The sequence below is a fragment of the Chrysoperla carnea genome, chromosome 1, assembly GCF_905475395.1.
Source record: "Chrysoperla carnea chromosome 1, inChrCarn1.1, whole genome shotgun sequence".
Classification (NCBI taxonomy): Eukaryota; Metazoa; Arthropoda; class Insecta; order Neuroptera; family Chrysopidae; genus Chrysoperla; species Chrysoperla carnea.
Window position 1 is genome coordinate 49,152,747 of NC_058337.1, and position 25,236 is coordinate 49,177,982.

Sequence of the window (25,236 nt, forward strand, 5' to 3'; positions counted from 1 at the left end):
GTTATTTTGGTGTTTGAGCTATATTGTTGTACAGTTTCATTAAAATGCATTCGGCAGTCTTTGCGTGAAAGCGTAACAAACAAACAAACAAACATTTATTCGTTGTGTGTGTAGTCATGGTAGGGGCAATAAAATCGATGCCAGCGCTTCCAGTGAAAAATTTTGGCGTTAAAGGAGGCTGTAATGACTAATTTGCAGTTTTTTACATCAATTATATATGCATCCATACAATTCTATAATTAAAGTAGTGTATCGACACCATGGAAACGAAACTCACACACGGAGCGAATAGGAAAACATATAAAATATATAGAGATAGAAAATTGGTGCGGATTGGTTAGAATGATTTAAACAACCCGTGAAATCGAGATTTTAAGAAAATAGTTGATAATAGTGATCACCATTTTGAACCATAAATTAAAGATTTTTGTAAAAATTTAAAATAATTAATGAATTTAAATAAATTCATGGGCATCTTTTTTGATATACTCAATGAATTATGACTATTTTACTCTTTTAAAATTGAAAACTGTGCGTATATTTTAGCTGTGTAAAATAACCCCTTCGAGTGTTATGGAAGGTTGATATTTGAGATCAAGAAAGCTGGAGGCTATAAAGCGGTTGTTGTTACTTTTGAGCCCAGTGAAACGGGCGAGTATCAAGCTAGTTTATTATATACCACTCAAAATTTCAAATTTATAATATATCAGGATCTATAAGCGTTGCACACTATCGCAAACTAGTTCTTTTTATTATCGCTAGATAGAGCCTTTCTTAGTATTAAAATCCATTACATTGAATTGATCTGTGTTAATGTTGACAATTTACTAGCAATATTTGTTTGTCTACACCAGGCATGGGCATACGTGGCTTAGAGAAGTCCCTCAGACTTCTGTATCTAAAATACGAGTAAGACAGGGACAACCCAACCAGTGACAACCCAAAATACGAGACAGAGTGACAAAATTTTTTTCTTCCTATCTCATTACTATAAGAGAAACTGAGATAGGTAGAAGAGTCGTATACCCGTCTCGCTTCCTCCTCTATGAACAATGCGGACTTGGATAAAGAGACACACAATAAAGTTTATGGCACCAATAAAATTATAACAATGGTGACTTCGACTTAAAATAACTCCCCCATGCCTGGTCTATACACTCGGTGTAAGTAGAACAATAGTCTTGCTATACATTAGATATCACTATCCTTTTATATTTAAGGTGTAACCAAAAAGAACATTTATATTATATATGGTCAATGAATTTTTGAATTATTCAACTGGAATATCCGTAAAAATCACGTATTTTTAATTTGAATAATCTGTGGCCAATGATGATGATTAGATAGATACATTTAAAATACATTACACATTAGTACGTAGGAAAAACATATACATAACCTATTTAAAAAAAAAAAATTAGTTTGTGTGCCGTGTTCATATCCATTCAAATGAAAAATAATTTCCACAAAATCAAATTCAATGATGATTTAATCATTTGGTTGATTTCTATCGTTTCTCATACAATATTTTTCATTATTCTGATATAAAATGTTGGTTTTTTTATTTTCGTTTTCGCAAGCCTTTATTTGATCATCGTTGTTGTTGTTGGTAGCGTGCAATTGATTTGAATCTATTTTTGATTGGTGTTGCATGTCTTCAGCTGTTGATAAAATATTTAAAATATCTTGTTCTTTTTGATGGAAATTGATATCATTCTTATTTATTTCTAAATTAACTTTTTGTAATTCAGTTTGAATTTGTTTACGAAAATATTCATCAATCGATTGCCATATATAAATTGTATACCAAAATAATACAGAAACAAGGACTATTCCACGGAATAAGAATTGCAGCATGTTTAATTTTTGGAGACAAATTAAATCTGAAAAATTATAATAACTAAGTATGAATACTACAAACAAACGCTACTATTTAGCATAAACTAAAGGTTATGCAACACTAGGTTATGCAACATTGACGTTAGAGTTATATAGACTGAGTGTCAAACGACTTTAAGCATTCCAATATCTGACGTAATTGCTTAGGTCCATCCATTGTAGATTCGTAAGATAAAATGTAAAGTGATACGTGATAATTATTTTTTTTTAACCAAAAAGCGAAAAAGTTCAGTAAAATTACGATGTTTTATGTAAAACATTTTGTGATATGAAAATTTTATATTATTATTTATTATTTTAATAAACGTATTTTTTTAATAAATAATCCTAGCTTACCTAAGCAATTACCTCAGATGTTGGCACGTTTCTCACTGTACGGAAAGATAGGCGATGCTTAGTCTATAAAACTATAAAGTCAATGTTATGCAATCACCACTTATAACATTTCAATTTAGAATAATAAAGGTTATATTTATAGTAGCATATTTAATTTTTGGAAGAGCGAAAACCATATAAAGTTTAAATTTAACACGTTTATATTAACTTCACTGATAACTAACTAGTATTTGTTTATTAGATTTTAGAAACTTTGTAAAAAAATCGGCCACTCAAAGGGATACTTAACGCCCTTTTTTGGAGGGGGGGGGGGTAGGTAGTTATAGGTTTTAACCAGTTTTTTACAAACTATAAAAATACTATGCATCAAATAAAAAAAAAATTAAAATAAAAGTTCTAGCTGATTTATTTGTGCACATTTTTGTTCTCGGCCAATTTTCGATTTTCTAGCTTTAAAATTGTCCGAGATATGTCAATTTTAATATGGTGTATTTTTTGCTCATTCAATCACATGCAAATGTATCCATCTTGTAAACCGTTAGAGATAGAACAAATGTTTAAATGTAAAATTTATTCCTTATAAAAAAAACTTTCATTTGAAATATTTCTTCAGAAATATTACTGTTTACCCGTGAGGGCGCAAATTAGGACAAAACTTTGGTGTCTATTTTCTCCGAAGCTATAAAAAATAGGGAGTTTAAAATTTGTATTTGTAACTTCATCTAGTGGCCTTGTGAAACATTCTCGAAAAACAAAATATAATTCTAGGAAATACTTTAGAAAATTTCGTATTTTTTAACCATTTATTGCAATGAAAAATGACCCATTTTGTAAACCGTTGGAGATAGAACAAAAGTTTAAATGTAAAAGTTATTATTTATAAAAAAAAAAAAAACAGCTTTTGAAATAAACGTTTGGCTGGAAGTCTATAACGCTATTCGGCATCGTTTGGGTGGAGGCAACGTTAACTTTCCATCCTCTTACTTTACAGTTTGTTTCGTTGTCTATTGATGCAGGAGTATTTGTTTAAAATTTCTACCTAATACCACCTTCTATGTACTATTAAATATATTAGAAACTATAGAAACTACTCGTCCGATTATCAAAAGTATCCGATTAATGTATTGTTTGGATCAAAATTACGTTAATTGATTTGTCCATTTTTTTTAAAAACTTCTTTAAACAACCGAGAAAATCACAAAATGTAAACTTAACATTTAAAGATCGGTTTCCTTTAACGATCTGGAATCTATTCGAACTTTTCCTAAAATCTATTCAAACAGTTTTATTTCGGTTGTTTTTAGTATATCTCGAAAAAAAAACTCATATAATCGTCAAATGAACTGATTTGAATATTTTTGAGTTTTAATTATTCTAAAATCAATCAAAAGACAAACAAGTCTGGAAAATTTTGCGATTGAATAAAAATAAAAATTTTCAAGTTGTTGACTGAAAAAGTTGTTCCAGGATACTACCCTTCGCCCAGTTATTAAATGAACCCCATTTTTGTAATTTTTGGATAAAAATTACTTATGATTTTTATCGAAATCTTAATCTCCGATTTTTTGCTATTTGCTTAAGGGAATTCGATACAAGATAATTTTGACCCCAAAAATACAGAAATCGGTCTCTTTTAACGATTGGGAGAGCAGTAGTTGAGATATTGCCTAAAATCCATTACAAATAAATCGTCAAAATTGGTTTTTATGTTTTTTTCAAAAATTTTCAATAGGGGATATTCATGAAATTTAAATTTGATTTTTAAAACGGGAAATTCAAATTTTTAAACGGACGTGACATCGTAGTACTGGCTTGTCAAATTTGTTGACATACTGTATGGTATTAATTACTTACATTTTTCATGGTATTACCAAGTATTATATTGATTTCTATTATTATATATACGGCTTTTTATTAGAAAACTTAATGATAACGAGTGTAAATTCTGTGTTGTAAATTCATTTTTTTAATGTGTAAATTATACATTGAACTGTCACCAATTGACAGATCACGTACTTATACGCCATCAACAGAGAGCGCCAAAAAACTGCGTTTAAATATCTCAAAATTATTCTGTATTTTAAATATTTTTTACACTTTAATACAGCATTTTTAAGCAGTATTTATATTTTTTACTTTGTTATAACGGTGTACACAATGAATTAAAAAAAAAAAAATCCATGAATATTCCCTATTGTTCCAAGATGTCATCTATACTTTTTTAATCGCAACGGGTAAAATTTCATTTTATAGTTTCTTAAAACTATATGCAAAGTTTTAGGGCTGTACCCAACAGTGTGCTGACCGCACTACAGGCTGTATTAAACAAGAAAAGAGTATGTAAATTATTTTCTAAGAATAGTGTAATCAAGGTATTTTCTCATACAATAAAAGAGTATTCAAAACCACTAAAACTGATAACTATTTTAAGTATATCTTAGATAACCATTTCTAGTATATGGAAATTAATACTCTCTTTTTGTACTTATACAGATTATACTGGATGTTTTTTTGAGAAGATTCCATCTTTATTGATTTTGTACACAAAAATATATAAAAATGAAATTTTTTTAACAGATTCTTATTATTTTTCGAAAAATCAGTAACTTTTCATTTTTTCGTATACGTTTCCTATAATAACTATCCGCATTAAGCATAAATTTTTCATGCCAGAAAATTTTGTTTTAGAAAATAAAATTTCAAACAAAAGTTGCCTTTTTTTAAACAAAGAATAGGAATCTATAAAACAAAAGGTGTTTTCATAAAAAACAAAGATCTCTGTTTGATAATTAAAACGGTCATAAGTCTTTTTCATTCTCTTAAAAATGAGCAGGTACATGATTTGCGGTTTTCCACCCAGTTAAGGTGAATACTTGTTATAAAATCAGTCTGTATAAACTTAGATATAATTGGGTGTTCGCTATTAGTACTTACTTCGAAGTTATACCCTCTGATGAGAATCTAACCACTCGATGTAAATCTACTTATTAAGTCTCTTATATGACGTCACCTCCTTTTATAAAAGATTCTATAATTTCAAATGCTTGTTGCATCTGTGGCCATGCAACTGATAAGAATATAACAATAGAATTTCCGATTATAAACAGACGTAATAATGCATGGCCTTGTGATGATCTTAACCAACCACCAAAACCTTCATCATCTGAATCAAGTAGTATATCGTTTTTTGTTGGTAAAGTTGTATCCACTGTGCTTTTGATGTTTGTCTTCTTAGTGTCCTCTTTTTCAGATAAGTATTTTTGTGCTAAGTTATTTGGATTTCTGTGATGTTTCTCAATTACTCCATTACGTTTAGAATGTTTTCTGCCATGTTTTTTCATTATTTTTCTTTCATCTACAACATAAACAAAAAAAATTTTAAGGAAAAAGGAAAAAATAAACTAAACATAATCGCATTTTTGTTACGCTTAGAACAGAAGAAAATAAAACAATAAAAATGATAAGAGTTAAAAAAAAGATTTCTTGAAATCGTACAAAGGTTAAATTATCTAATTTTCTCCTACAATGTGATTTGGAGATGCTCCTGCATCAACGCTTTTCATTCTAGCTCTTTATCAAGTTATTACGAAATTAAATGTATCATAAAATATCACAAGATAAAGAAAATACCTGCTAACGGCAATATCTCTTTTATAAAGGATATGAAAGCATGGGGTGAAAAAATTGACTTTGTCGTCTATTCTAGTGTGGATCTAACGATCAGTAACAAAATGACACCAGACACATTTTTTTTTGTAAATCGAATAGTTTAGACAGTGATTGATAGCAAAATTCCCTAAAAGACACTATAAAAAAACCGGTCTTTATAGAAAAACAAACTACTTTTATTGGAATTTTTTTTTGAAGTGTGCTTAGATTTTGCAGAAGATATACGAAAAAACAAGTTTTGAGGAAAACTTTTCAATCCGTTGCTTAAAATGTACGCGAAAAAATGTTTCGAACAAAAAATATTCATCTACCTGTTACCACTGTTATGGAGTAGAGTGGGCTTTTCATTGAGTTTGAAAACCTAGGTCAAGTTTAATAATATCTGCGTATGATGTAAGCCGATAGACCCAATATTTTTTACTTGAAGCATTTTTATCGATAAAATTATTTTTCGAGTTTCAAGCATATGTCAACTTAAAAAAGCACCTTGTATATTACATATATACAGAATATAAAAATATAGTATATTATGGCATTACTGATGAAGTTTTAAGCCATTAATAATTACCAATTTTTTTCAAAAATTCGAAAAAGGATGTCAGATAAGGATATTTGAAAGGGGTAATTTTTTTTACAAAAAAATGTTTTTTTATTTCTGATCGGACTGGTTACAAAAAGCTTTATTTTTATATTTAACTTGTTATTTAAATTTTTCCACTTACCAAAGATTAAAACTAAAACACTAACTTTTGTACACAACTTCAATAAATAGGTACTAGAAACACAACAAAAGTTGAATCATGATTTTCCATGTTCGATTTTGTTTAATTTAATTAAGGGTGATTATGTAACACTAAAATAATACAGTGTGAGTTAGAAGGTAGTAAGTAGGTAGTCTGTAATCGAATGATATGATCATAATGCGTATCACTTAGTGGTTAAACTTTTTCGAAGAGGGGTGAGATGATAATGTAGAAAATAAAAAATCATTTTATCTAGTAAGTCAATAATTTTTTATTTATGGTGTTTTAGGTGTATCTTAAAAGTCATTAGCAAAGGGGCATACTTAATAATAAACTACATTTCAGTAATTTTAAAATCATTATTAGTACAAATATTTTGAGAAAGAAGGAAAGTATCCCAAACCTGTGAGATTGCAACAATAACTATGATTTACTAATCAGTCATTCATTATACATGAACAATCTCAAATATAGTGAAATCAAAATGTAGAAAAATGGATTGGAATTGATTTTATAATACAAGTAGGATTTATAATACTATCATATGGATAATTCGCCATGGGAACTGATTTTAGCGCTGTCTAGTGGTAGAAAATAGAAGCCGTTTATGACAAGTCAAATTTATGCATGGCTATGATTGAATTGTTTATTTATATTTTGATAAAGAGTGAAATAAAAAAATTATTTTAAATTTTGACACGTTCGTACTCTTATTTCTGTTGAAATTTGACTTGTCATAGACAGCTTTTATTTTCTACCACCAGACAGCGCTAGAATCAGTTCCCATGGCGAATATTTCAGGGGTAAAAAAATGAAAAATAAATAATTTAAAAAAATTATGCATTAACTGAACTTGAACAAGTGAAATACCGCTGTCATAGTCCTGTGTATTCTTCAATTTCTTAGCATAACAATTAGCCAAGATTTACCTACTTTTTTTTTTCAAAATCAAAGGAAAAGAGAAAAGTAATTGATTAATTTTTATTTCTTTTTATTTCATGTACATGTATCTTTATAGATGGCGCTGAGACTATTAACGAAATAATTCAGACTTCATAGAATGCAACAACATTATAATTTTATCCATGTTTAGACCAATGCAAAGTATGATTCCTACTTCTCTGGAAGAATTAACTCTAATAATAAAGGTCGTTGGCATTGTTTGTTCGTCGCTTTTTATTCTGAAACATTTTCAATATTAGCAATAAATCCCATAGGCTTTGAAATGTTTGAGAAAATTGATTTCTTTTTCATGCTTTGTAAAAAAACTGTTTACAAGATTTTGAATAAAAATACTGTCAAAAAATTTAATTTACTATTTGAAAAAAAATAAAAAAATATGTAATAATAATACAAAAAAAGCGTATAAGATTGTTGCAAGAATACTAGAATACTATTGGTAATGTTTTGATAAAAATTTTATTTGAAAAAACATTTTTTGTTTCACAATTAGATGTTTATTTCACAAACAAGGATTGTATTTTTACCAAACCATTGTGCGTTACAGTTTCCAAAACTTTTGTAAAACTACCTTTTGCCTACGGCTAGGCTGTGATTATGATTCATTAACTTCCCAGAGGAAGTTAATGTAATTGGGCCGATTTTAAAAATCTCCAGTTTTACATATTTCCGCGGTTTCAAGGCCGCAATATCCGAATCAAACCTTTTGTTTTGATAGTGGAAGTGGTAAGATCGCTTCAGAGCAAAGTCTTTTGCCATAATACATCCTCTTTTACAAGTTTTCTAGACACAGCTACACAATGGCGTACTGCTCTTTGTTACATTACCAAAAAGAGCCTTTTATTAAATTCGATAGAGGTTCATTATTTGCAACCGTTACCCGGTATTTATAATTCGTAGCATATATTTTTATTACCGTATTGTCTTACAAATGTCATACCTTTCAATCATTTCTTGATTTAATGACATTTCTACCGTACTCTACTATATATTTTCAGTACGGTATTATGTTACATGATGTAATCCAGATTTTCTCAATACATTTTAACAATATTTTCAACAGATAGTAACCAACACCAAAAATGGTTTATCGATACTTTTTCTGAGATAAAATATTGTTATTACACATAAAATAGGTACTCACTCCTCATTCCTGTATAATCTACTTACGTTTATGTAGAAACCTTTTTTAGTATATTAAACCTGGACTATAAGCACAACACATAAATGATGTAAGCTTTCAATATTCTCTTGTATTTACTTCCCACCCTCTTTCACTTAATCTGATAAAAATTCGTTATCCAATTATTTTAAAGTACTTGTAGTTCATGAGTTTATTTTTTATTTTTTAGTGTTCCGTACACATAAACGTTCCTTTTAAAGATTCACTTATGTAATTCGTTTGTCATCTTTATGTTTCTGAGAGGCTATTTAATGTAAGCGATTTTAAGGACCCGTACACTTTTGTGTAAATTGGGTTTCACAAAAAAATTTTTACACTATGGATTCTGATACTTCTATCTAATCTATAGTCGAAAAATTCATCCCAACTAACCCGTAATTACATCAATACTCCAGGTCTTTAAAATTTTCGGTCTTTTTTTCCAAAGAGCAGAAAACAGTGTCCTATTTGACGTTCGTTTATATCTTTAAGAATACCCCAAATAATAAGTTGAGTGAATAAAATTGCGTGTCTCACTTTTATTCAAATTCTTGTATTTTCGTATACCCCGTTGTGTATGCAGGGATGCTTCGTTGGTTTAATAAATATTATAGCTTTCTGGTTAGTTACCTTCTCAGGTGAATTGTATGTCAGGTATACGAGGCCTATGTCTAATATTGATCCCCCATATCTGAAAACCTACCACATTCTTAGAACTTTGCGTTCGTAAAGACTTTCGATTTATTTATCAAGGATTATTAGAATCTATAGCTTATAAAATTTTGAATAAAGTTCAGTTTATACACATAAACTTTGCAACCGTTGTCACAATTATTGTAAGCAGTTATCCAAATACGAAGGTAAAACTCAGGCTGAAAGCCTGTTGGAGTCACCACGTGTACTGGTAAATGAAACATTTTTTCAAAAATGTATACATGTTACATATATGTAAATATATAAATTTTCTATAAGAAAATAAACGAAAAGTTGATACTTAGTATCAAAGTTATAGTAAGTTATAGTACGGAACACTGATTCTGCAAGTATAACTTGCGAGATCACAGCTTTGGTTTATTTTATCGTAGCGTATTTTTAAAAATTTATTTCGTGCATAGTTTATGTGATTTTGTAAATTATTTATACTTCTGGGATTTAATCGTTATTAATCGATCTACTAACTTCTTCAATTACAAGATTATAGCAATATTACCAAAAATTTGATATAAGATTAAACAAAATACAGATCGATTCCGATAAAAAAAGAAGTATTAAATATCAAAAATTTCTTAGAAAATGATCAAGACGTTCTTAGAAAATGATCAGGAATGAAGTTTTTGGAATATTTTGAACAAAACAATTTTGGCAAAATATGAAGAAATCTTAGGAATCAAAACTATTGTTATCTAAATCTCAAACGAACTTCTTATACCTGACTTTACCAATACCTGATTTTTTTAATAAAAGGTCTCTAAAATTTTTACGGTCTCTGTTTTTTTAAAAAGAGTAAAAAAAAACCTCAGTTCATTTGACAATCGACAAATAAACCCTTCTTTTTGTATTTTTATTGTAAAAGTTCCTCTATATATATGCAATAACTCTGTATCGATAAGGCTATAATTTCCACCCAATATTGTTTATATGAGTAAGCCCATAAAAAAATCGGATTCTGACGATAAGATAAATTAGAAAAGTTAAAATTACCAACACATTTATGGCGGCCTTGCGGTCGACATTTATTCTAATTTAATAAAATTTCATATATTTTTCGAAGTATTTTCTAGAAAATTTTTTTGTTTCAATTTTCACAAATCTATTACTACACTTACTAGTTGAAGTTTCTTAAAAATTTTAAAATCTTAATCTGTTTTAGCTTTATAGAAAATGGAACCCAAATTATATTTACGAAAAAATGTTTCAGACAAAAGTTGTTTATTTTGTACAAGAAACATTTTTTACATTAAAACTTCTGTTCTATGTTTAGTTTACGGTTTAGAAGCTGTCTCCTATGGACCCAAGACCTATGTTGCTCATTTACGAACTCAAAGTTGCGAACTCTTTCGTTCTTGAGTCAACGTGCTGACAATCGGACGGATGGATATGGTCGAAATAGGTGATTTTATGAAGGAACACCAATACCAAAATTTTGTCCGTATCATCAATCTAAGCGTTACAAACTTGGGACTAAAATTAATATATCTTGATATGTATTATATTACACAGGGTATATATGTAATGAATCAATTATCAAAATTAATTGTAAATGCAAAAATTTTTAAGATGTTCCATTAATATTGCAAAAAAAAAAAAAAATTAAGCCGAGTTCCATTATATAAACATAAAAAAAAAGAAATTCATAAAAACTTTGGGTCATATAAACAAAATCATTTGATTGATTCATATAAACAAAATCACAAAACTATTTTTTTTTTTTGAAATATTAGTAGGACATCCTGTATATAAGCTATTCCTTTATTAAATTTAACATTGTATTAAAAAATAACAGATTTATTAAAGCGTAAATAAGTGTGTTAATAATAAATTTTATAGCTTGGTTATGTCATTAACCTAATCCTTATTCAATCAAGGCCGATCGAAGGTCCATGTTTTTCGAAATTTTATTCCTTTGTTCTTAATAATGTAATGCATGCTCTTTTCTTTATCAGGCTGCTAAATTAAATAGTCAGTATTATTGTACCCTTAATTCGTATACCATGTATATATGTAATATATATCATAGTATATTAAGTTTAGTCCCAAGTTTGTAACGCTTAAAAATATTGATGCTACGAACGAAATTTTGGTATAGGTGTTCATAAAATCACCCAATTAGTCTATTTCCGATTGTCTGTCCGTCTGCTCGTCTCTCTGTCTGCCCGTCTGTCTGTCAACACGATAACTCAAAAACGAAAAGAGATAACAAGATGAAATTTTTATAACGTACTCAGATCATAAAAAGTGAGGTCGAGTTCGTAAATGAGCAACATAGGTCAATTGGGTCTTGGTATCCGTAGGATCCATCTTGTAAACCGTTAGAGATAGAACAAAAGTTTAAATGTAAAAAATATTCCTTATCAAAAAATAAACAACTTTTGTTTGAAATATTTTTTCGTTAACACCACTGTTTACCCGCGAGGGCGCAAATTGTATAGTATGTATTATATGGGTATATTAGTTATATGTGTGTGACATGTATGTATGTGTTATGTGACAGTGCAATCAACAGAGTCTATACATGGTATTCAACAAGTAACTCAGTCAATTGTTTGTTTTCACTTGTTCATATACCATTTATAAAATTCTTATAATAAAATGTTTATATTATATTTTTGTAGAATGAATACTTTGCCTTCTAATTTAAAAAATATCATTTATATGTTTGTCACGATTTCATGTTGAGTTTATGAGCGTTTCATGAAACAAATTGATATAAATAAAACACACATTCAAACAGGGTATTTGAATATTAAATTTGGAAAGTTTAAAAATATATATTTAGAGTCATTATGAAAATATGTGTTGGGCTTTTCTTTTTCTATTGTATATGGTACCTTTTTGTAATGACGTTTGCTCATTTAAATGTTGGTATAAGTGGTAAGATGCTTAATCGATAAATTATGTGGCCTTGTTCTTTAAGTAAACGTTCCTCCAAATTGTCAGCCAAGGAACCAACCCTGACAGAACAGTTTGAAAAAAAAAAAAAAAATTTTAACTTTATATTTTTATAAAGTTAATTATATTATTTTTACTTGTAAGTGCATATTAATTTGTTTTGAAAAAGTTTTTCTTTTGAAGTCTGTTTTCTTTTTGTTAAAAGTTGTTTTTACTTAGTGATTTTTAGTGAATCTGAAGTACACTTACTAATTTATCACTAAAAAAAGAATCATCGAAATTGGTTGGCGTGATATTGAGTTATTCGCCCTCTTGTCGTGCAAATGCAAATTTAAGACTTTTATGGTTTTCTCATGGAGGCCGTTGTCAGAACTAGACCAAATTGAAATGAGACCACACCAGCTTTCAAATAAATAAAGAATCATCAAATCGGTTCACCAAGTCGATAGTTTTGAGGTAACACACATTAAAAAAAAATACAGTCGGATTGATAACCTCCTCCTTTTTTGTTTGAAGTCGGTTAAAAAACAAAAGCAATATTTGAAATACGCGCAAAACTAATTTTTATATTTGACAGTACAACTTTACAACAATTATGTGCTGAATAAATTCAATTGCTAACCCAAACGAAGTCCTCCGGAAAATTTTTCTACGACAAAGCTTGCATTAATGTTGGGATTGTATGTGGAAGTATTATAGAACGGAGACGCTTTTATATTCATCAAGTTAAAACAAGTTATATAACATACAGGCTTAAATGCATAAGAAACGCAATAAGTGAATCACTGACCGCTAAAAAAATACCGAAAAAGGGACCGTCTCCCCTCTTTGTCTCGCAGCCTGACAAAGCGCGAATATTAGTATTTTGAATTATTATATAAGCACGTACATGTCTGTGTATTTCATAGAGGTTATATAAGACAGACGAAGACTTGTACTTTTTTTAGGTCTCTCTCTTTAACGATCAACCGTTTGGATGGGCACATTACAGTTCTATGTAATTAGTCTTTGATCGTTTGGATACTGACTAGGAGGTTTCGGGTTCAAATACAGGCAGCGACAGTGGGATCAAATTATAATTAATGGGGGCGGTAGAATTGATCACACTGTCGTCGCTTGGATAAGAAAGAAGTAGCCGATTCCACCCACATCATAAAATGTAATTGTATATATACGGATGTAGTTAAATAAATAAAGATTAACAAATAATGATGTGGGTGGCCTCTGTTTTTATATGTCAGAGAAACGGAGATTAAACCCCATATTATTATTATATTATTATTATTACTACCAATGTGACGTATTGTAATTGTAGGTACGTTCTAAGAGCGCGATTATATTTATAAAACGTTTGAACAAGAACTAAACTGTACTAATAAGAAATAACGTCTACTGGCATTTATGCTACTTGAAATTTGGGCTACAATTATATTTTAAAAACATAAAATGCTTATTGGAAAACCCGATATACTATTCTTGAAAAATATAATTTCTAATTGTTATTTGAAGTATAGCTAGTTTATAGCTTTTTCCAAAATTGTTGACTCATAGAATTTCCCCGAAGTTTAAGGATTCCCTTTTTGCAAGAATAAAAGATTCACAAACATGTTGTTCCAAACCGCACGAAAATGTTTCCCCAAAATCTTGCGTAGCACCCTTTCAATATTAAAATTTTTTTTTAAAGACATCAGATTGTGGAAAAATAAATCAATTTCATGATTAAGAAAATTATCATTTATTTGAATCTATAAAAACAGAATTTGAATACAAAATACAAAGATAAAAAGTAAAAGATTATTGTATAACATCTTATCAAATAAAATATTCTATAACTAAACATCGTGTAAAAATTATTCTTCTATGAAACTGGTCATCATTCGTTCATAGGGAAAACAAAAATAATATGTGCGAATAAAATAAAATATATCAATTAAGTGCTAATGCAGAACTTGAATTCGGTAACGTAGAACTTAATAGTTGACTATATGGGCTTGATAAAAGAGCAGCTTGTAGTGAACTGTTTGGATTAGGCAGAAGTGATGATGGTTGAGTACCCAAGTGATCTAGAAATAGAAATCTAGAAATGGTATTTACGAATTAACACAAAATTTTGAAATTAATGAAATTGACTTAGAACTTACGTGGTGGTAGAAATGATTGTGCTAATGCTGATGAAGAGAAAGGTAATTTTGAAGCCATGCTCAAGAATGGATTCTGTAAAATACACAAAAATATTTTAAACAATATAAAAAACTTAATAAAAAAATCTTCGATCGATTCGTAATTTTGAATTTAAAAATTTTTTTAAGGTTATGCCAGATGGTAGATATGTTTTTAAAACTGAAAAATAGCAACGAATGCAAAAAGTACAATACATGTGGTGTTGTAGAGAATTATAATTCTAAGATCCACCTTAGGATTTGTGCTGTTTTTAACCGATTTCAAACAAAAAAATGAGGTTCTCAATTCGACTGTTTGCTCAAGTTCAAGTGCTCCATTTCATTTTGGTCAAGTTCTGACAACGACATCCATGAGAAAACCATAAAAGCCTTTTTGCATTAAGTATGCATGACAAGAGGACGAATAACTCAATATCACGCCAACCGATTTCGATGATTCTTTTTTTAGTGACAAATTAGTTAGTGTACTTAGATCACAAAATTAAAAAAAAACTTTAAACAAAAAGAAAACCGACTTCAAAAGACAGAAAACTTTTCCAAAACAAATTAATATGGACTAAAAAGTAAACAAATAACGATAATATAATCTAGTTCAGATGATTGTTAGTTTTGGAGTCGGTGTCAGCCAAGCTAATGTAGCAAACTGTTCTGTCGGAGTTCTTTCCTTGACTGACACCGACTCCAAAAATAACAATAATTTTAACTACATTATATTATCGTTATTTTTTTACTTTTTAGTGCATATTAATTTGTTTTGGAAAAGTATTTCTTTTGAAGTCGGTTTTCTTTTTGTTAAAAGTTGTTTTTTTGTTACCATTTTTGGACTTCTAAATTTTCATTTTATTTGGTTTTTAATACCAGAAATAAAAATGAATTGATTAGGATACACAATAACATAATAAGAAATTGGTAAAAATCCGAAGAAATTGATAAAAAAGATTTGAAACAACTGAAAAAGCACAAATCAATTAGCGGTATACAGAATTTAGAGTCCTTAAAACTTCTTAGTACCCTAATTCTGCATTCCACCATACGCTCTGTGCTTTTTGCATTCGTTGTCATTATTTGGTTTCTTCATATTTATAGTATTCTTCGGGTTTCAGCATCTGGAATAAAAAATTAATATTATAAATATAAATTACAGCAAATCTATCTTCTTCAGCTTATACACCTTACCAAATTTCTTGGGTTGCTTATTATTGTTTGGGTTATCTGAAATTACCATAACAAACCATTTTTATTGCTATAATTTAAAATTTTACTCACTGTTTGTAAAGGTGGTGACAATCCAGATACATGCTCTAATGGATTTGTTGAAAGCATGTCCGAAAAAAGATCTAAACATGGTTTTCCCATACTTAAACTTATGAAACTGGCCAATATAAGTATAAAATTAAAAACTTTCATTTTAAATATGTTTGATATAGTTTGCGTCTAATATTGTCAATATGTGATACGATACTCAGAACTTGAATGGTTAATTTCTTTATATAGGTCAGATATTCGTGACAAAAGTATCCTTAAAATTTTTACCGCTTTCTCGTAACTCCCGTAGTCGTCATTTAACACTGGCCAGTAGCCTGAATTCTTTACGAAAACACTTAGAATATAACCCAAGATTGTTCTCATCAAAACTTTTAACATTTTTTATAAAAAGTGATTTTTTTATAATCTGAAACGTGACACGTCTATAATACTTTTTATACACTGTAATATATATCATTTGCACCATTTACGAGCTACATCGCTTACAAGAAAGCAAACAAAAATTTTTAGCCGAATTTGCTGAATAAATCCAGTCCCCAGGTATCGGGCGAGCGAACTCGGCAGGTCCATAATGTTAGTACCCCCCTCCATAGATTAAAACCACTTCTGACCTGTAACCGACAACAACACGTAAGCCATATATTTTCCCTTATTCTATTGGCCTTTAGGGTAGTAATCGTTAAAATTCAAAATTTTCACGGATTTTTCGATTTTTGGCAAAGTTGCGTTCTGCGCTCGATGTCACAAACATGGATTATTCATTAGACCAACATCATAAACAAGTCTGCAAAAAAATCGGAACTACCGGATTTGATGCAGACTATCCCGTACTTTCAAACGACAAGGTTACTGTATTAAAAGTTATCTCAGAAATATGGAAGTGACAATTTTTTTTACTGTATGAGTAACGATACAATCATTTTCTTCGCGTAAACATGACGCAATATTTCTTGTCATCGTTTTTTTTATTCCCTTGTTACTGATAAGACAAATTATTATTACCTCACTTAGTATTCATATCGTTTCAAATATATCTTTTCAAATTATTTACGACTAATTGCAAGTAAAAAAATAATGAGTACAATTACGCAACACTACAAACATATTTCGTTTAATATTTCTAATAATAAAACGTGTTTGGTAAATGATGCAAATTCTTAAATCCAATCTAAAAAAATTATTAAAATTTTTTTTATTGTAGTTTGTAAGTTTATTTTTGTAGTGTAAAGCGTAAATTTTTCCTTATTGGGTGTAGGTTTTACTTCATGTGTGTGGTTCAATAAAAAAGTTTTATACTTTGCAACCAGAAAGGCTTATTCGTTCTCGTAAATTTTGGTATAGGTGTTCATAAAATCACCTAAATAGTCCATTCCGGTTGTCTGACTGTCTGTCTGTCTGTCGCCTGTCCGTCTGTCATCCCGATAGCTCAAAAACGAAGAGAGATATCAAACTGAAATTTTTATAGCGTGCTTAGGATGTAAAAAGTGAGGTCGAGTTCGTTAATGGACAACATATTTCAATTAGGCCTTGGGTCTGTAGGAGTCACCTTGTAAACCGTTAGAGATAGAACAAAAGTAAAAATGTTCCTTACAAAAAAATTAACAACTTTTGTTTGATACATTTTTTTTGTAAATATCATTGTTTATTCACGAGGGGCCAAATAAGGTGCAAAGTTTAGAGTATGTATTATATGGGAATATCTGTTATGAATGTGTGGCTATCTAAGAGTGAATATCTTTCTTTACTTACCTCCGTGACGTCAAAAATCTAACGATTGCGTCATCAACACTGTTTATACATGGTATTTGAACAATTAACTCAGTAAATTTTTTTTTCACTTGTTTTATATTCGAATTGTATGCGAATGTTATTTAATAAATAAAGATTTAAAAAAATGGTGTAGGTGACCTCTGTTATAGACGTATAGGTATGTCAGAGAAACGGAGGTTAAACCCCATTATTATTATTTTATTAGTATTCTGTCGAAGATATTAGATTTCCTTAAAATGAAATCAGAGTCGAAACTTTTGTGTTCCATAAACAATTATTTTTTATTTAAAGTACCGAAAATGGAAAACGATTCACTTGTTGAAAACTTTACAATGATATACTTTGGATTTTAGAGGGAATGTACTGGTGGGCTATGACACCCGGTATATAATAAATAAAAAGACTTTCGTAGACAATGACAAATATGACTAACGAAAAAATGTTTCATGTGAGAATATACATGAGCTGCTTAAAGAAATAACGGTAAAGAAAATACTAAGAACTTGTAAAAACATTCTTGCACATAAATTTAAATAAAAACTAATTAAAAAATGGTTGACATAAAGGAATGTAGGTTTTCTACTTAATATCAACTTTCTTGAACTTTCATTTCGTTTACCACTTACGTGTACAGACCAGCGACTATTACATTAAAACTTTTAAAAAAAGTTGTAGTATTCTTTATTTATCTGTTAGATTAAAATTTCTGATAAATTAATCGTTGTCCAAAGTGTAACTTACCATGAAACAAATTAAATTTCTGTTTACTATACTGAATGTTGAGAATTTATTAATCATCTCTCATTTTAAAGTTAAATATGGTGTGTTTGTGTTTTTAAGTATGACCAGAGATGTAAAAAGTGAAAATATTTAATTATTTCACAATACTAACTTATAAAACAATTCCACCACATGTTATCCTTCAACCCATCTGCCTCTGCTTAGCCTGTCCCCTTAACATCAGCTTGAATTCGAACCCTAGGACGATAAGACATTCTTCGGCCTTGAATATAGTGTATATATTTATAATGGTTTAATATCTACGATATTGTAAGAAAATTTAGTTTTACCGAAATATCTCCGGCCATCGTTATGGTACATAACGAACATTGCATATGTACAATAAATAATATTCGAAACATTTCCAGAAGTCGTTTTCTATATTCTACAATCTTCAAGAGGATTTTGTAATATTCTTGTATATTTTAGAATACTATGGAACCTTCAAAAATTTTATGACATTCGGGAACGTTCTCATCCCTTTAAGATAATTCTATAACATTCAGAAATTCCAGAGCATTCTCGAACACTGCTGCTTTAACGTTTTTTAATTGGGGAAAATTTTTCGTTAGGGAAATTTTCATTCATGGATGAAGGAAAAAAGGCTACCATACTACAGATCTCTCATGAGCCTGCAAACCTCACTTTCTTTTATTATAAGTGTTGATTTAATTATTCCATTTTTCCTTTTTTGTTACAATTTATTACCTACTAATTTTTTATGTAAATATAATTATAAAAATTATATTTGTAGAAATAGCTGCGATTTTAATATTCTATCTCTAAAAACCATTCACAATGTGTAGATATTATGTTCATGATAGCTTATTTTATAAAAATATTTAGGATGTGATGGAGTGTAATTGATATTGTTATTTTTACCCGACTACGATATACTATGCAAAAGACCTTAGTTATTTATAATCAAATACCTTTCAGTACACTCTTAGCTGGCCACAGTTCGCCTCCGACAACTATTTTCAAAGACATGAAAAGCTTCATATTTGATTAATTGCATCATTGAGTTTAACCTACATCGCAAACTCTGATGGATAAGTGGACGAAATCGTCAATTCAACGATGCAGAAAGAATATAGCTTTACTCAGAATTTTTTATCGTCAAACTTCGAAGTGATTGTTTATGACTACACAACACACGATTATTGGGTTTACCAATTTGAAGTTCCATTTGAATTATAAAATAAACGTTGCTATTGCAGGTGTCGTGGAACACCCTGTGAACTATGTGTCCAAATTATAAATTATTAATTAAATTTTTTTTCTTATTTTCCAAAATTAATCATTTAAAAAATCGATTGTCTTGGATGAGTTTTAACCTTACGACCTTCTGTATCAGGAAAGAGCACTTTACTACAAGACCATTCCCTCGTTAAGAATACTATTAATATTTCAAGACAATAAACAAACAAAAAAATAGCCGACGGTGCCGGATTTTTCAAATTCCGCCATACGTGTAGTAAGAAACTTCAAATGCTTTCATTTGAAACAGTTTTGAAAAAGTAAGAAAACCTTTTACATACCTTAATTTCAATAAAAATGTGATAACTTGGAATTGTCGACTTAACATGTTTATCATCATGAAAAGATTTTCATGCTTGCAGTAGTACGAGTACATATTATTACACTTGAACAAAATGAAATAATGTTTATAGTATTTCTGCTTCTCACAAAATTCTCACAGTGTTTCTTGTTTAAAATAAAAAATAAAAACCGTATAATTAGCAAAGAAACAATATGATCGCTTTTGTTTATGCTGAGATACTACAGTTTTTGTTTTTATTAAATTTTATAAAATGCGTTTTTCTTAGAGAAAATATTATCTCACAATTTAGCTTGTGGTGTGTATCGTTAAAAGTATAACAAACTAAAATTGTCTTCACTCATTTTAATGTAGTCAAAACTTGTAAACACAAAAAATTTTCTAGGAAAAATGGAAGAAGATTTTTATTTTTGAAAAGTTAAAAATATTTTATTTTATCATCCCAAATCGGGAACATGTATCAATAAAGAAAACTATCGGAAAGAGAAATACTATCATTTACAAATTTGTTCAAAACTTTAAATAAAACCTGATTATAATGTCGAAATAATACAAAATTTTGTTTATATGGCTATTTTTTGTTTATATGGCTCTATTTACAAGTTATACAAATATACTTTTAGACCAAACGTTAAATTTTGGATGGCTTGTCATATTTGGTGATATTGATACATGCTTTCGACATGCAATGATATATAAAAAAATTGGCATAATTTTTACAAGCTTTTATTTTCACCTTTTCGTTGTTTGTAATCAAATCTTGGATGTATAATTTGATTGAGGTGAAATTTTGCATGCGTATATAAATCGGATGACAATGCATTATTATGGTAAGTATTGATCTGATTTTCCGATCACGTCCACCATATTTGTTATTTGTACACTTTTTTGTTTTAAATTAAAAATTTAAACAACAAGTGAAAACCATAAATAAATTGAATTAATAATTAATATACCATGCGTAGACAGTGTTAATTACGCAATCGTTTGTTTTTTTATGTCATGTACCTAATTAAAGAAAGATAGTCACTCTTACACACAAAGTAATAAGAGTATCTTTCTTCTCACTTCCTCAGTGTATACCGTAATAAACAAACATATACATATATACAAAACATGTATTCTTTAAATACAATACATGTATACATACTATATTTGTTCTCACCTAATTTGCGCCCTCATGGGCTAACAGTGATGTTTACGAAAAAATGTTTCTAATACAATTATTTATTTTTTTATAAGGAACATTTTTTACCATTAAAATTTTGTTCTATCTCTAACGGTTTACAAGATGGGTCCTACGGACTCAATTGATCTATGTTGTTCATTTACGAACTTAATATCACTTTTTACGTTTTGAGTACTCTATAAAGTTCACCTCGATATCTCTTTTCGTTTTGTAGTTATCGTGTTCATAGACAGATAGACAAAGGGACATGGACTAATGAATTGATTTTATGAACACGTTTACCAAAATTTTATTCTTAGCATCAATAGTTTTACGCGTTATAGACTTGGGACTGAACTTAGTATGCCTTGATATATTTTTACAAATGCATGGTATAAAAATGCTTTTTAGGTGCAAGCTTTTATTGTATCAAAACATAGAAAATAATTTTTATTGTGCATAACTAATAGTAAAAGCTTGTGGCGTTTCGAATCATCCTTAATGTTTTAAATGGAGCGCGTCCAGATTTTACAAATAGTCTTGTATGAGGATCTCATAAGAATTATTTTCTATTTTTAAGTACAATAAAAGCTTAACCCTAAAAAAAGTATTTTTATTTAATTTTTTGATACCTTTTCTAATTAAAGAAAAAAAAATCTCTTCCAAATTTTTCGAAACAATTCTTTTCTTTGCAACTTTTTACTCCTTTAATTTAGGTACTTCGAAGTAAACATAACTACTATTTGTGGCCTTCTCTATTGTAGAGAAAATGATTCAAGTTTGATTTGGAGACATAGTATTACAATTTATTCCCCCGACATTATTACCATAATGAATGTATGTTCTCCCGACATTATTACTGAGAATCACAGCCTGTGTATTCACAGACAAATTCTGTGTATTCACAGAATACACAGAATCGAATACGTGTTTTGGTGGTCTCAAAAATTTTTGCAAGAAGGTATATTACTATTTTATTTTGAAATCTCAATGTCATTGAAACCCACCTCGGTTTAAACCTGGTTTCAAAAAAACAATACACTTCAAAATCAGTAAGAAAGATTTACTTTATTTCTGAAAACTTATAGAAAGGTAAACATTTCTGCAATATGGTTTCTTGTACAAATACTATCAAATTTAGTGCAAAATAACGAATAGTACAATTTCATGAAAACTAGATAGCAATTGTCTAGATTTCCTTGGGTATTAGAAAATATATTATGATGAATTGAGGGGTTATATTATAAAAATATGTCATAAATCATTCTTGTTTAAACAGTAGCAGCTTAAACAACTTCAATAAAGAATAATACATTTCATACAATTAAACTTGTGAAAAAATATAAAATATTCTTTTGTAAAATAAAGACCATTGAAATAAATTAGTGAGCTAAGCACAAAATCGACATGTTGGAAGTTGAAAGAAGACGAGCTGGAGTTACATTAATGTTGGTATTGTTAGTGTAAAAGTCTGTTTGCCCTTTTAAAATATTTCTATATCCATGGTTTGCCTTCTGACGTCTGCCTACTATACTTACTTTTGATAATCGATCAATCCAAATACGGCTAATGAGTACAAATCTCACCAACGTTTCTTTGCGGCTGATTTTCATAGAACCACATACATGAATCCACTGTCAATAAATCTAAACCCTTCTATTTATTTTGCGATTAAAGCATGATTAAATTTTGTAGTTCTATTCTGCTAAACTGAATTTTATTGTGAAATTGCTTAATTTTAAAATTTGATAAAACCCCCGAAAATTTTTCGCGTGCGGAAACAATAAAGTCGCATCTGAAACATATCTAAGAACACTCTACATTAAATTACCTTTTCCCTTAGAGCCTTCTCCAAACTGAACCGATTTTGAGGATCATCGCCTATTCTTTAGTTGTTCCGAGTACGGAACCCGAAACATAGCTAAGAACAATCTATATTACATTACCTTTCAAACAAAACGAAAAAAAAAATACAAATTGGTTCATCTGTTTAGGCGCTACGATGAAACAGGCAGACAGGCGGACACACACATAGCGGTCAAACTTATACCACCCCTTTTTTTGGGTCGGTGGTTAAAAATCAATATCTACAATCTAAAACATTATAAAGCCACAACTGTAACTGACTTATTCACTCACTGACTTTTAAATTTCACATTCTAAGGGACTTGGAAAATTGGAAAACTTCAACGTTTTCATTTGAACTTTCCGAAAAATCATAAAAACACCCCCAAAATTATTTGTGTAGACGTGTTGGTCGTATTTCGTTAGTTTATTTTTAACCGACTTCAAAAAGAAGGGTGGTTCTCAATCAGGCTGTATTTTTGTTTTTTATTTTTTATTTTCATTTCTCGGCTAATTGTGAACCGATTTTTTGCTTGCAAGAGTATACTCTCGAGGTGATCCCATAATTGTTTCATTAAAATGGGTTCAGTTCTTGATATATGGACCTGTAAGCAACTTTATTTCGTACGAAAGGTACTCCTAAAGACACTTAAAAACGCAATATAAAAATTTTTTGCAAAAAATAGAACCGACTAGAGAAAAATGTACAAAAAGTACAAAATAATTTACCGATACAAAACAATAATTTCCTTGTGAGCAATTACGCTTTGAGGTCGACTCTAACCATTTTCGTAGTAAAAAAAATAGATTGATTGGCGCCGACTTCAAAGCGTAATTGCTCACAAAAAAATTATGAAGTAGAATTCGGTAGGTACTTCGGTAGGTAATTTTTTTTACTTTTTAACCCCCGAACCAAAAAAAGTGGTCGAAGTTTGACCGGTATGTGTGTCTGTCTCTCTGTATGTATTTTTGTGGAATCGTAGCGCCTAAACGGATGAACAGAGTAGGATTTTTTTTGTTTCGTTGGAAAGATAATTTAATGGGAAGTGTTCTTAGCTATGTTTGAAGTGCGAGTTTAGGGTTCCCTACTCGGAACAACTAAAAAATAGGCAATGATCCTCAAAATCGGTTCAGTTTGGAGAAGACTCTAAAGAAAAAGGTAATTTATAGAGAGTGTTCTTAGATACATTTCAAGTGCGAGTTTAGGGTTCCGTACCCAAAAAATTTATCGGGGTTTTTGTTATTTTGTAAATTACACTTTTTTAGGCATTATCTCGGTTTCATTTTTTGCAAAAAAATTTTTTCCTATACGTTTATATAGATTAAATTATGTACGTGCTGATGTAAAAATGATATCACAGAGGTCATAAATACAGTACCTTTATGTTAATCAATAATTGATTATCTATGGTGGCATAGAAAGAGAATGAATAAAAATAATTATTTGCAGCCATCAATCAATTGTAAAGACGTTTTACTATACTTATATTTGATGTGAATGTGATGTAAAGTAAATGACACCACACAAACTTTTATATTATTGTCCGATTTGTATTATACCCAAAGGGTAATCAAATGTCGATCCATCTATATTTACATTGAATTGTATACTATTGTAGGTACACATATGGTAAGTTTGAAATACAGAATGTACATTATCGTCCCTATTTCTAACTAGTATTGTATAATGAACCTATCCACAAAAATTTATGTTTTTAAATCAGTACTTGTATACGAGCCTTTTCTTTAAGTTTCAAGACGGCTGTATTTTTGGTATTTCTTTTTTTATAGAGATTAGTTTTATACGGATGAAGTTCATCTGGTACCTGAAACCGATTGAATTTACTGTGAAAAAAATGACAATTAAAAAAAATTATTTTTATTTCCCGCAATTAAAATCGCAAAACGTGATGTAAAGCTTCTTTTTTAGTATGTTATTTAAATTCCTTAGGGGAGTGTGAAAATACGTTTTGCAAGAAACAAAAATTGTGCTCCAAATTTTCGGACTTTTTTCAGTTTTTTACCTGTTACGCAGTTAGTACAACTTTTTTATTCTTGCAAAACGTAGTTTCCTTTTGAACTCTCCTAAGATGTTCAAATAACATGCCAAAAAATCAAATGTAAATGTAGTTGTTTTTTTTTTTACTGTTTTTAATATTTTACTGTAGTATTAGTAAAATAAATTATAATTGGCAGTCTGTTTTACCGTTTCTAACACTGCGCCAGATATTATTATAATAATTTAAAAAAATTTTTAAAATCTTTAATTTTAATATAAATTAGTTTTA

At 29.3% G+C, this 25,236-nt stretch overlaps 3 protein-coding genes across 3 annotated transcripts in view; 1 reads left to right on the forward strand and 2 right to left on the reverse strand.

Moving 5' to 3' along the window:
- LOC123305441 (tyrosine-protein phosphatase non-receptor type 13-like) overlaps positions 1–25,236 on the forward strand; it is a 230,337-nt gene that overhangs the window by 2,852 nt on the left and 202,249 nt on the right. The window lies entirely within an intron of this gene.
- On the reverse strand, positions 1,794–6,651 carry LOC123302457. Its single transcript, XM_044885364.1, has 3 exons — positions 6,627–6,651; positions 5,170–5,590; positions 1,794–1,883 (listed from the first exon to the last, which is right to left on the reverse strand). The coding sequence occupies exon 2, from the start codon at positions 5,574–5,576 to the stop codon at positions 5,232–5,234; it is 345 nt and encodes a 114-aa protein (XP_044741299.1). The 5' UTR covers positions 5,577–5,590; positions 6,627–6,651; the 3' UTR covers positions 1,794–1,883; positions 5,170–5,231.
- Positions 14,222–16,007, reverse strand: LOC123302444. Its single transcript, XM_044885353.1, has 3 exons — positions 15,825–16,007; positions 14,520–14,592; positions 14,222–14,441 (listed from the first exon to the last, which is right to left on the reverse strand). The coding sequence occupies exons 1-3, from the start codon at positions 15,963–15,965 to the stop codon at positions 14,305–14,307; spliced, it is 351 nt and encodes a 116-aa protein (XP_044741288.1). The 5' UTR covers positions 15,966–16,007; the 3' UTR covers positions 14,222–14,304.